This window comes from Bos indicus, chromosome 9 (assembly GCF_029378745.1).
Source record: "Bos indicus isolate NIAB-ARS_2022 breed Sahiwal x Tharparkar chromosome 9, NIAB-ARS_B.indTharparkar_mat_pri_1.0, whole genome shotgun sequence".
NCBI classification, from domain to species: Eukaryota; Metazoa; Chordata; class Mammalia; order Artiodactyla; family Bovidae; genus Bos; species Bos indicus.
In genome coordinates, this window is record NC_091768.1 from 101,087,062 (window position 1) to 101,100,569 (window position 13,508).

Below are 13,508 nucleotides of genomic sequence, written 5' to 3' on the forward strand. Positions count from 1 at the left end.
CCCCTTCTAATACCACCAATACTATCAACTAATAATTGTGGGTAAAGGAGCACAGTGGAGGTGACAGGTCTTCCCTCGCCTGCTGAGATCCAGGGGGTGAGCTGTGCTCCGTCTCGGACTGCTCTTTCAAAACGTGCAACTGGTTGGATCTGCATCATATCCTAATGTTTGTTTATTAATTTTATATTTATACTTTGAGATTTGTGTAGATGCTGAATAGTTCAGCAGGCTGAGTCTTGAAGAGTACCAGCTGGGCCCGTCAAATTTACTTTGCATAAAAATCAGCATAAAATATAACAGTTAGTGAAACAATTCATGACCTGGATAATTTTCTTTCTTCCCTAAGTTTTTCCCAAATGGAAGCAGAGCTGTAAGAGTGTACAGGCCTCAGTGCTTTCTGAGGAAATGTTTATATATTCTCTAAAAAAGTACAAGAGCTTATAAGGGAAATAAAGGCTATCTCCAATTTCCAAACATTACCGAAAATCAACTGTTTAGGATTTAGGATCAGAGGTCAACCTTCAAAAGACAATTGGCCTCAAAAGTACAGATAGAACTTGATGCGTTTAAAATGAAAACAGTATGAAAGCAATAAAATTAAACTGAAAACAGTCAGAGTGAAGACTTCTGAAGTTTAATCCCTGCGGCCGCGCGGCGGTTCACCTTCCCCAAACCCTCTTCTCTTCCATCAGCGTAGACAGCGACCGCCGTCTACCCCACAAGATCAGTTGGCCCGGTCCCCTCACAAGGCCACTCTGGCTCACTGTCAGACTAACTAGGATAAAGCAGCAACTTCTCTGTCTTCTTCTATTTGATGGACTGTGAATTCCTTAGAAACTTGATAATTCCAGGACCTAAAAAGTGTTCACATATAGTTTGCTGAGTAAACAGAAAGACAAGGTCTCTCAAGGGATTTAAAAACATATATTATGCAACTCCTTTCTTCAGGAAGCTTTTAAATAACTATGGGGGAGATAAGAAGAAGACAAAAGCATTCTGGTGTCAGTGTACCATGATCACCGAGTGTAATGAAAGGACCAGAGTGGATCCCTCGGAGGAAGAGAACGTAACCTTCCCTGATGTCATCATTTATTAAATAAAACCACCACAGCGGTGTTGACAGAACCGCCCAGTAGGCACCAAGCGCGCCGTTAGGTGAGAAAAACCAAAGTAACCACAGCACTTAGTCTACGCCCCCAACCTGCTCGCGGAGCTGCTGCCCAGTAGTAACTGTATCAAGAACTAGACACTGAGCCTTCAGGGATCCTTACGCTTCTCCTGGCACAGTTTCAACACCTACCAAATGAACCCCAGTTTAATCCCCATTAATGTACCCAGATGTAAAGGGTGCATGTACGTGAAGTGCCTTGAAAGTTACAGCTGCACTATAGTCATGATATTCATCCATTATAAATATTATCATAGTTGAAATAAAATGTGTCATGCATTCTCTATTTTTTAAGCGCTTTGCCTTCTAAGCACCCAGCAAACAGTAGATGCTGAGTAAAATACTAAATGAGAGAAAAACTAGCTTTTCTAATAGCACAGAGTCATCATTAAAACAATAAACACATCCAAGCAGTATAAAAGCTGGCCATTTAAAAGGCAAATATGATTTTGTAATTTAAATAACCCTTTTGTTTAAAAATTTGCATTTTCATATATCTTTCTCTAGGCAGAATATGCCTTTCCACAATTTTCTGCCCCATAGTGTAGATCATTTCCATATGAGGCTGGTTTTGCAGTGTTTAAAAAAATAAATATTTATTGAGTACTTACAATGTGCAAGGTATTGTGCAGATTATTTATTACAGCACAGCTTTCCTTACTTCATTTTCTTTTACTAAAGTGACACACAAAGTGAAATAATTTGGGCAGGCTCGTCTCATTTTCAACAAACTATCCTCCAAGATCTTTCTAGCTATCACACTTCCTCTTTCTGGGTTCACACATGGAAATGCAAACACTCCCTATAACATCCTCCCCACAAAAACTGTCCTCCTCAAGACATTTTCAATGAAAGGGGGTGGGAGCAGAATAAGGTCTACTTGAGAAAAACACAGAATTTTTTTTAAAAAGTAGTAAGACGGTGAGGGAAAAGACACAGGATATTCCAGAGAACCGCCACTACTTTAATCTGTAACCACATAAATGAAATCAAGAGATTTAACTGGCTTTCTACATCTCAAAGAAGATTGGGCAGTGCTTTCTCATGCCACTCACGCAAGCTCAGCACTACATTTTGTCTTTAAACAGTCCGCAGGGGCCAGACTACAGAATCTCACTGAATACGAAGGGGGTGTAATAAGATACACTCTTGCCATGAACTCTCTGGAAAAGGAGGTAGAAAGGGTCATACCAGACCCCACCCCTGGCGGCACAATTAAAAGTTTTTTTCACACCCTTTCACTGCCAACCGCCTCACCCTGGTTCCTACCAATGCACCCTGCAATGCGCTCACTTCTTGGCCTGTTCTCATCGCTGGACGGTGAGCCCCAGGGGACGCTTCACTCACATTCTCAGTTGTAGCAGCAGTCTAGTCCTGCACAGGGTCACTTTCAAAATCATCTTCCTATAAGAACAAGGTTTTCTTCCAGCATAACTGACTACTGTTTCAATCACACGTTGCTATTCTTAATAACTGTTTAACTCCTGAGTATATGTATCCAGTACTTTAAAGGATTATTTGGTTAACTAGTATAGAGAACAGATTTGGGAGATATGGAGCGATACATTCAAATATTTATAAAATTTAAAAGAAAACTATCCTTGTCATACTAAAGTGAAAGTGAAAAGTCGCTCAGTCGTGTCCGAGTCTTTGCGGCCCATGGACTGTATCCATGGAATTCTCCAGGCCAGAATACTGGAGTGGGCAGCCTTTCCCTTCTCCAGGGGATCTTCCCAACCCAGGGATCAAACCCAAGTCTCCCACATTGCAGGAGGATTCTTTACCGCTAAGCCACAAGGGAAGCCCAAGAATACTGGAATGGGTAGCCTATCCCTTCTCCAGAGGATCTTCGCGATCCAGGAATCAAACCAGGGTTTCCCGCATTGCAGGCGGATTCTTTACCAGCTGAGGCACCACTAAAACAGTCTACAATTCCTTTCATTTTCTAAGTATGCTCAATTTTGTATTTAACAGACATCATATATATATTTTTAACTTTTTATTTTATATTGGAGTGTAACCGATTAACAATGTTGACATCATGTAATTTGAGATCATGTTATTACCCATCATTATATAGCAAGTTGAAATTTGCATCTTGTCTTGAGCACAACTCAGTCACACTTAAAAGTTTCAAACATCTCAAATTATTTTCAAATGTGTAAGGTTTGTAACAAATGAAATATACCATGTCAAGCTTTATTCTTACTATTAGTGCTATGAACCTTTTGAAAAAAACACGCCTGTCTCTGATGTATGTATGTTTCTTTCTTTCTCCTTTTTCCCCTCCCTTCCAATCCACACATACACGCACACACATTCATACACAGCCGTGGACATGTACTTTAAAGACCATTTTGTGCTTCAATATCCAAAGCTCTCTTTTTAAAAAATTAACCTCTTTCGTCTTGTAAAAATTATGTTAGCAAGTTACAGAAGCTTTCCTATGTAGAGTAAGGAAAGTTGGCCTCCAGCACAATACTCAGTAGCATAGCTCTAACAGTGTGATATTTAAATGATGATCACTTCTGAACTTTAAGTGTAGCATTTCTGTCACACTAAAAAACTTCCAGAAAAGTAGTATACACGTTTGTTTATATAAAAGTTTTCCGTAAATTAAAATTATGTACAAACGTTAATTTCTACGCTGAAAACAACATTCACAGAAATGAGAAGTCATAATCAGCCAAAGATAAATTCATCTAAATCCAAAATTAAAACACTACAATATCCAAAGTCAATATATTAATATAGATTCAACGCAGGGGGAAATTCATTTGACTTCACATGTTTTTCTTTTGAGTCCACCTTCTGTTTTTCATTAATATAACCATATCCTAAGTTTATGAGTATAGATGAAACATCTAATGCAACTCACTTTTCCTACTGCACACATATAAAAATTGTTTCAATAATACATTTTGCAAAATGTAATAATGTAATAATATAATGTATTTTTGAAATATATACGGAATGTTTTTATCATCGATAATAATACTTGCATAAAATCAAGTCTAATACTAACTTCCAGATTTTTCGATGTGGTCATATCTAAATAAATTTTCAATTTTTTGACTAAAGATCATTTTTTTAAAGATCATTCTTTTGTATTTATTTCCTCTCATTCTAACTTATTTTATCTTTTTAAGCAGAATAGAATTCTTACAGAATTAATGTACTAATATTTGTCTATATTTTACTTTTAGCATTTTTTGTTAAGTGACAAACACCTTTTTTGTCACTATGAGATAGAAAAAAATCCAACACTCAATCTGAATGAGGTCTTACCTTCTGACTTCTTGTTTTTCCGCTTCAGCCATTTTTCTACAGTCTCTGCACTAACGCTTTCAGACACAAATTCATCTAAAACCTGAGGGTGGAGAGAAAGATAGGCCTTCACTTTTTCATCTGTCAAATCTGTAAAAGAATCGAACAGAATAAAATTAACCAATGTGACATCTTCGTCTACATCAAAGATATGGAAAAACGACATGTTGTGCAAATAGATGTAGCACATAAATATTTTTAATGATATACACACACACAGTGGACTATGATTCAACCATAAGGAGGGATGAAGTTCAGTTACAACGTGGAGAAGCCTTAAGAATAGTATGGTAAATAAAATCAGCTAGACACAAAGGGCGAGTATTATATGATTCCACCTATGGGAAACCTCTGGACCGGGTAAATTCATAGAGACAAAGCAGATTAGTGGCTTCCAGGAGCTGAGGAAAAGGTGAAGGAGGAATTCTCTGCTTTGCGGATACAGAGTTTCTGGTTTGGGAAGTAGATAGGGGTGATGGTGGCCCACATTGTGAGTATCATTAATGCCACTGGATTATAGACTTGATATGCTTAAAACAGCAAATTCTGTGTTATTTACGTTTCACCACTTTGAAAAAGTAGAGAAAAAAGAAAAAACTTCAGAAATTTTAACCTATAGATATGTCATCGTGTTACACAGCCGTTTTCCAACGATGAACTTCAGTGTCGCAGTTGAATCAGCGCTGTATTCTAGCGCCTGCGGTTAAGCCTACAAAGTACTTCTACTTTACGTGATTATCACACATTTAACACTTAACAGGAGTGACGCTCTAGTAAGAGTATCAAACAGGAGCGTAAAGGACTAACAGACTTCGGGTGCTAAAAATATGGTTAGTGAATAAGTTCTTCTCTTTTACTGTTTACAGCACAAATTCTCCTTTTTCTCAGGGCCACTAAATCCAATAATACAACTGACTTCAGTCCAAAATAATCTCAACATTTTTTCATTGATATTCATATATGTAGTCCATTTCAAAAAAATAATCTTCCAAGTCTAATAATAACTGTTGAACAGACATAGAATTTTCAAAGAACTTTCGCAGATCTTCACTTAAAAAATATAAAATCATACATTATCAAACTGTTGCTTCAGGTTGGTATGCCATTTCACTAAAGCACTCAAAATCACAGGCTATCGGTAGTCATTACTCAGTGATTTTAATTATTTAAAATAATTATTCAGAGTACTACTGAATACTCTGTGAATTATTCAATAAATTACCATCTTTAGGGACGGTTAGGTGGGAAAGGCAATGGAAATTCTTACTTTTAGATGCAGAAAAGACAAAACCAAGCATACCATTATGACTTCAGAGAACAGGCTGCATGCCTGCAGCACCAGACAAGGCACAGAACTTAGACGTATTAATTAATTCTGCTGGGGACTAAAGTCACAGTTGCATGATTCCACAACAGAATGGTATTACTGAGAAAGCAAATGATTTATTTCAATTAATTCAATTCAATTATTAGCTAAGCACTTGATTTAAATGATATAGATCTCTTATACATAATTATGTAGTTGAATTAGATTATTAAAGAAACAAGACCCAGTCCATGTTCACCCTGCAAAGAGCCTCAGGGATGTAAAATCCAATTTGAGAAATTCTATAAGGTACTGAAAGATATGAGACTCATGAAAGTAAGAGAGAGCTCTCTTGACAAAGCAAGTTCGAGTCTCCAGATACAAAAGGCACAGAACAGAAGTAATCTGAGAACTGATCTGACTTCAAGAAAACAAAGTAATGTTCACACTCTGACCATGCCCATGATGGTGGAGCAAATTCAACACTTGATTCCTTCTTAAAGCTTCCTTGTATCACTTTTGTGACATAATATGGTTCCTAACTTTCTATTTGCTCTTCACCTCTGCTTTCTCTACAATAATCTACAATGATGACAGCAAAATCTGAATCAAGAATTTTTGTATATTTTTCATCTCTAGTTTGGAAATTCTTCCATCACCCCAAGCTCCATCTTGACTCAAAACTATGTGAGTCATCTCCTTCCCACTTATTCCCAAAGTGATTTTAACTCTTTTTCCTGTTACTATTATTCTCCATTCTTCCAGAAACCCAGGCTGAAAACGTAAAGTCATAATTGACTCACTCACCTCATTTCATCTTAGTGCATATTGTGTGTGTGTGTGTGTGTGTGTGTGTGTGTGTGTGTGCAGTCACTCAGTCGTGTCTGACTTTTTGCGACCCAGTGGACTGCAGCCCACCAGGCTCCTCTGTCCATGGGGCTCACCAGGCAAAAATACTGGAGTGGGTTGCCGTTTCCTTCTCCAGGGGATCTTCCTAACCCAGGGATCGAACCCAGTTCTCCTGCATTGCAGGCAGACACTTTATCCTCTGAGCCACCAGGGAAGCCACAAGTCCTATTTGCCAAATTATGTATCAGATAAAGGAACTCTATCTGAGATATACAAAGAATGCTTAAACCTCAAAAAGAAAAAAAACACAATTATAAATGAGTCAAAGAGCTGACACTTTGTCACAGGAAGATACAGATATGGCAAATAAGAATATGAAACGATGATCATCTGTCACTAATGAGTTAAACAAAAATGAGATTCCCCTATCTATTAGAGTAGTTACAATCCAAAACACTGACTAATACAAATAACACGGAAAGAAACTTCACCTCATCAACTGTGTGGCTAGTTCATTGCCACAAGACAGGATACATGCTGAATGTGTTCCCCTTTACTGACCAGTTTTTACAATGAATTGGTTCAGTAGCATTCTCCTGTAGGTGAAAAACTAAACATTTTACTACTCTGAACCCAGTCGCTCAGTCATGTCTGACTCTTTGCGACCCCATGGACTGTAGCCCACTAGGCTCCTCTGTCCATGGAATCTCCAGGCCAAGAGTACTTGAGTGGGTTGCCATGCCCTCCTCCAGGGGATCTTTTCAACCCAGGGATCAAACCTGTGTCTCTTGCATCTCCTGCATTGCAGGCGGACGCTTTGCCACTGAGCCACCAGGGAAGTCCAGATATCTCACGAGAAATGTACAAGCTACTGCATTTTAAAGTCTCTTGGAATGTTCTTCTCTGATTATGTCACTGACTCAATACACATTTAGGTTTACCTCAGATGGTATCTGTAAATGTGTCTTTATGACAAACTGTTATTCTAAAAATGGGTATCTACATGCTGAATAATTTTTTTTTTTAATTCTGGAATCTTGCCACTTTCAGATTCATTAAAATTACAAAATCACCTTCAAATCAGAGGCTGAAGGACTATTGTTTTTCTCAGAGGGATACTTTTAAATTAATTACAAGTACTGAAGGATCTATTGCTAGAAATAGGAAAAAAACACAATTTTTCAAATATTAACTCTGCTATCTTAATTGGCAAATAAAATCTCTATTATCTGTCTGTACTCTTTTTGCAAAAGCAGTGGAAACCGCATGGCAGGAGCCCAGCACCCTCCCCCGCCCGCCCCTGCTCCCGAGCCCCCATTCCATGGTGCCCTTATGCTACCCTAACTCAGCTCTGCTCTGTCTTAAAAGAACTCTTTTTTCTGAGGGAAGGTGTCTTACCATTAAGTCCTCTCCTGCCCCATTATCCAACTCAATAGAGTTGAGTAGCTAACCTCAACTGGATTAGAAGAAACCATATATTTCAAAAGTCTAAGGTATATTTTACTAATAATCTTTTCTCTGGCTCATCACAATAATTGTCTCAACTTCATATTTTCCCATATGCTTACTCCAGATGTAAAGAACAGGTAAATAATTTTCAGCTTCTTAAAGTCTTCATTCAACTGTTAGATAGCTTTGGATTAAAAATAAGCAACCAGAAATTAAAAAAAAAAAAAAACCCTCTCATGCTATTAAACACTGCGCTGTAATCGTTCAATTGTCAAAGAACAACCTGAGCTGAGAGGGGGCTGAAACGCGCGTCACCATGAGGAGTCGCGAACGACGACAAATGATTAGCTGAGAGAACACACGATTCTTGGTGGACATGATTAACTCTTCAAAAGACAATGAGTGGGCTTCCCTGGTGGTCCGGGGGTTGAGAACCCAGCTTGCAGCGCACAGGACACGGGGTGGATCCCAGTCTGAGAAGACGCCACGCGCCGCAGAGCAACCAACCCTGCGGGCCGTAACTACTTGGGCGCGCTGCAGGGCCCACGCCGCAAGAGAGTCCGCGCGCTGCTAAGATCGAGCACGGCCAAATCAATAAACATGTGCGTTTCTAAAATGACCATTGAAAACATATGTTTTAAGAAGTAAACTTTCTAAGTGCAGGGGAACAACATCTGTCAAGTTAAAAGAAAACAAGGTTCTCATGTCATGCTAAGCAGCGGTGGGTGGTTACACTGCTCAACGGCAAGGCTTTGCTAAACGTCGTGTGTGCGTGCGTGTACACGCAAGCTGCAGGTGATCATTCTCCTGGGTTGCATATATGTTCCTATGCACAGCCTTCTTTACTCAGCCAAGATCAAGCGCAGTTTAGCAGGGGAATGAGCTTAAAGTCAGGCAAATGTGCCTTCTGTCCCACACTCAGCTTTGTACACCTTCCCACTCCTGAGTATCTCTCTCTCTCTCTCTCCCATCTCTACTCCAATCACGTGATCTCCTTCCTTAATACAAAGATACAACAGCTAGAGCATCAGTTAGTCACTGTCTGCCCCTCCCCACAACACTTCTCAGTATATGATTCCAGGGTGTTATACAGGGTGTTATAAAAGTTGGCTTAAAACTCAACATTCAGAAAACTAAGATCATGGCATCTGGTCCCATCACTTCATGGCAAATAGATGGGAAAGAGTGGCAGATTTTACTTTTTTGGGCTCTAAAATCACTGCAGATGGTGACTGCAGCCATGAAATTAAAACACGCTTACTCCTTGGAAGAAAAGTTATAACCTACCTAGACAGCATATTAAAAAGCAGAAACATTACTTTGCCAACAAAGGTCCATCTAGTCAAAGCTATGGTTTTTCCAGTAGTCATGTGTGGATGTGAGTTGGACTATAAAGAAAGTTGAGCACCAAAGAACTGATGCTTTTGAACTGTGGTATTGGAGAAGATTCTTGAAAGTCCCTTGGACTGAAAGGAGATCCAACCAGTCCGTCCTAAAGGAAATCAACCCTAAGTATTCATTGGAAGGACTGATGCTGAAGTTGAATCTCCAATAGTTTGGCCCCCTGATTCGAAGCACTGACTCATTTGAAAAGACCCTGATGCTGGGAAAGATTGAAGGCAGGAGGAGAAGGGGACGACGGACGATGAGATGGCTGGATGGCGTCACCAACTCAATGGATATGAGTTTGAGTAAACTCCGGGAGCTGGTGATGGACGGGGAGGCCTGGCGTGCTGCAGTCCATGGGGTCACAAAGAGTTGGACATGACTGAGCGACTGAACTGAACTGAACTGAGGACTAATAATCCAGGGCATCATGTGCCTGGCACAGAGTAAACGCTCAACAAAAGTTGGTTGAATAAATGAATCCTAGCACCAGAACCATAAGAAAGGAAAAAAAAACACAGAGCAGCATGAAGGCCACAGTGAGCGTGCGGAAGCCCTCATTAGGGCTGGACAGAGCTACAAGCCCAGGAGCCCACCTCCTAGAGCCCAACTGCCTCTTGTTCTTGACACTTGCCCTGAGCTTATTATGCTTTAGTGGAATTGCTCCTGACCAGTGCTATCTCCCAAATCGGAACTACAGGACACATTTCACATCAGACTGTAGACTGAGAAACCTGACTGCTAAACCCTGGACTTTGACAACAAGGCAGGAAGAAATCTCTAGAGCAGGAACCACTTGGAACCACCCAGTAGACCTGAGAGTAAGTCTAACTTGAGACCCCATTTTTCCCCACGCTTCCTTCATTTCCTCAAACCTGCCCAGTCCTTCCCCATCTGCCGTCTCCTCTGGAGTCTGCCTGAGTCTTCTCCACGCTTCACCACTTGTCTAAGTGAGACATTTAGCTGATGGAAGAGCAATTTCCTCAGAGATAACTTCCCTGAGCACATGCTCTCCATTCACTCCGCTGCTCTACAGTTCTCTCTCACTCCACATCACCCACCCCAAGTAGAGATAAGTTCCCTGAGCACATGCTCTCCATTCACTCCGCTGCTCTACAGTTCTCTCTCGCTCCACATCACCCACCCCAAGTAGAGATAAGTTCCCTGAGCACATGCTCTCCATTCACTCCGCTGCTCTACAGTTCTCTCTCACTCCACATCACCCATCCCAAGTAGAGATAACTCCCCTGAGCACTTGCTCTCCATTCACTCCGCTGCTCTGCAGTTCTCTCTCGCTCCACATCACCCACCCCAAGTTGAACTCTATTCTCCTATTGTTCTCTTACTGGACTCCAGCCTCTGGGCAGACAACGAGCTCCACGAGGGCAGTAGCTGGCCTGTGTCACTCTCCACCGTCCGCGGAGCATGGTCCTGGCTCCAAGCAGGACAAGCTTGACACGCACGCCTGAGACTGTTCTGAGGGTCTGCCTGCAGGCCTGGCCTTTGGCTGGCACCAGAGAATTTGGCTTGGAGCATGATGCCAGTGAGGTGCTGGGCCCAGAATGCTTGCGCAAACAGTATGATTTATGCCAAACACCTGCTTTCATTCTGGGAGTCTGTATTCTGGACAGCCGCAGGCAGAGCCTGCCTATGTGAGGAGCCCCTAGCAAGAACGCCGGTGCTGAGTCTCTAGTGAGTTTCCCTAGTCAGCAGTATTGCACACACGCTATCACAGTCATGCTGGGGGTGATCAGACGAGTCCTGTGTGACCCTCTCGGGGAGGACTCCTGCCAGATCCCCCAGTCTTCACCCTGTGCACCGCCCCCTTGGCTGGTTCGCACTGCACCCTCTCCTGCCGTAAGAAGTGCTGACCGTAAGCATGACTACGTGTCCCGGAGCCCCAGAAAATCACTGAGCTTAGAAGCAGTCTTGGGAATCCCCGGCACAGGGACCATCAAAAATAATAAATAAATCCATAGACATCGTTTGTCTTACGTGACACCACAGACGTGCAGCCATGCGGCTGCAAACTGCCCAGTCCTGCAAGATCACAGAGGCAGCCAGGTCAGAAAGCAAGTGTCCCAACGAGGGGCCCCGCCTCTCAGCGGCCCGTGCCCCCCACTCCTCCTCCCTGACACCAGATGAGGTCCGTTTCTTTCTTCACACTACTTTCCTGTTTCTTTTCCCACTGAAACAGTTTAAATATACTGTTTTCTGTAAAATGAGAATTTTTTTTTTTATTATCCAAACATGCTTTTCTAATTTAGACACCCTTCAGTCCACCTCTAATGAAGCTCCAAGTCTGGAATTAGATCCCTGTATATACTATAATATGAACCCTTTAAGTCAAAGCTCTTCCCCACAGTGCACTGGTGTACATGAGCTTATAAATGTAAGGATTTACAGAGCAGTTCCTTCTTCCATTCATCAAATAAGGGAAGCGGGCAGTGGGTTCTAACATTCATTTCCTTTGGGCTTCTTTATTTAAAAAGGCAGAGTCCCTCATACGCAATGCATAGAGATTACCCGGTAAGAGATGCAATGGGTTTTCAGTATCAATAAAATGACCCCAAAATTACAACAAAAATGAACAGATGAGATGCTTTTGGATTTCTGTCAAACCCCATGGGGAATGATACCATTCTTTTTAACCGAAGAGGAAAAACAGGGAGCAGAGTGTCCTTTTTCACAGAAAGCCCTAAAATTCATGGGACCCATTCCCAATGAGCCCAAGCAAAGTTGATAGAGAACAATAAAGCTGGAGACACCACAATCCCTGATTACAAATGTTATTACAAAGTTATAGTAATAAAAACAGTATGGTACTGACTTAAAAGGCTTCCCAGGCAGCTCAGCAGTAAAGTATCCACCTGCAATGCAGGAGATGCAAGTTTGATCCCTGGGTCAGGAAGATCCTCTGGAGAAGGAAATGGCAAGCCCCTCCAGTACTCTTGCCTGGAAAATCCCATGGACAGAGGAGCCCGGGGTCTACGGTCCATGGTGTTGCAAAGAGTCAGACATGACTGAACACTCACCCACTGACAAACAGACAAACAGACCAAGGAGACAGAATCAAGAGCCCAGAGTTAAACCTTCAAATACGGAGTCAACTAATATTTGATGAGAGAGTCAAGAACACTCAGTGGGGAAAAGATAATCTCTTAGATAAACAATGTTGGGAAAGCTGCATGACCACATGCATGAGAACTGAAGGGGACCCTTGCCTCACACCACTCATGAATTAACTCAAGATTGGAGTTAAGACTTAAACAGGAGATGGGAAACAACAAAACTCCTAGAGGAGCACACAGGTGAAAGCCCCTTGACGTGATGTTGGCAAAGTTGTTCTGGACGACACAAGCAACAAGAGCAAAAATAAAAAAGGGGGACTGCACCCAGCTAGGGGGCTTCTGCATGTCAGAAACGATCAGCCAAACAAAAAGGCGACCTGCGGAACTGGAGAAAAACATCCGTCTGATAAATGGTTGATATCCACAACATAAGAGCAATTCATCCACCTCAGTGGCAAAAAAAAAAAAAAAAAAATCCAATTAAAAATGAGTGTGGGACTCAAACAGACATTTTTCCAGAGAAGACATACAGGATGAATAGATGAATATACACAAAGGTACCAAACATCACTAATAATCAGGTAAATGAAAATCAAAAGTGCAGTGAAGCTTCACCTCACACCTGTTAGTCTGGCTGTCATCAAAATGACAAGAGGGAACGTGATTATACCTGTGCACTGTTGGTGGGAATGCAAACTGGTGCAGCCGGCATGGAAAATGGTATGAAGGTCCCTCGAAAAGTTAAAAATAGAACTCATCCGATCAAGCAATCGTACTCCTGGGTGTATATGTGAAGGAGATAAAACCGCTCCCTTTAAGGGATGTATCTGGGGGAGCCCCTGGCAGTCCAGTGGTTAGGACTCCCTGCTTCTATCCAGGGGCACAGGCTGGAGCTCAGGTCAGGGAACTAATATCCTGAAAGCCACAGGGTACTACATAAAAGAAGAAGAAG

General features: G+C 41.5%; 1 protein-coding gene across 1 annotated transcript in view; it reads right to left on the reverse strand.

Moving 5' to 3' along the window:
* The window catches only part of PDE10A (phosphodiesterase 10A), a 268,184-nt gene that overhangs the window by 146,401 nt on the left and 108,275 nt on the right, over positions 1–13,508 (reverse strand). Inside the window, 1 exon segment of the mRNA XM_070796500.1 lies at positions 4,457–4,585. Coding sequence (XP_070652601.1) covers positions 4,457–4,585 — 129 coding nt within the window.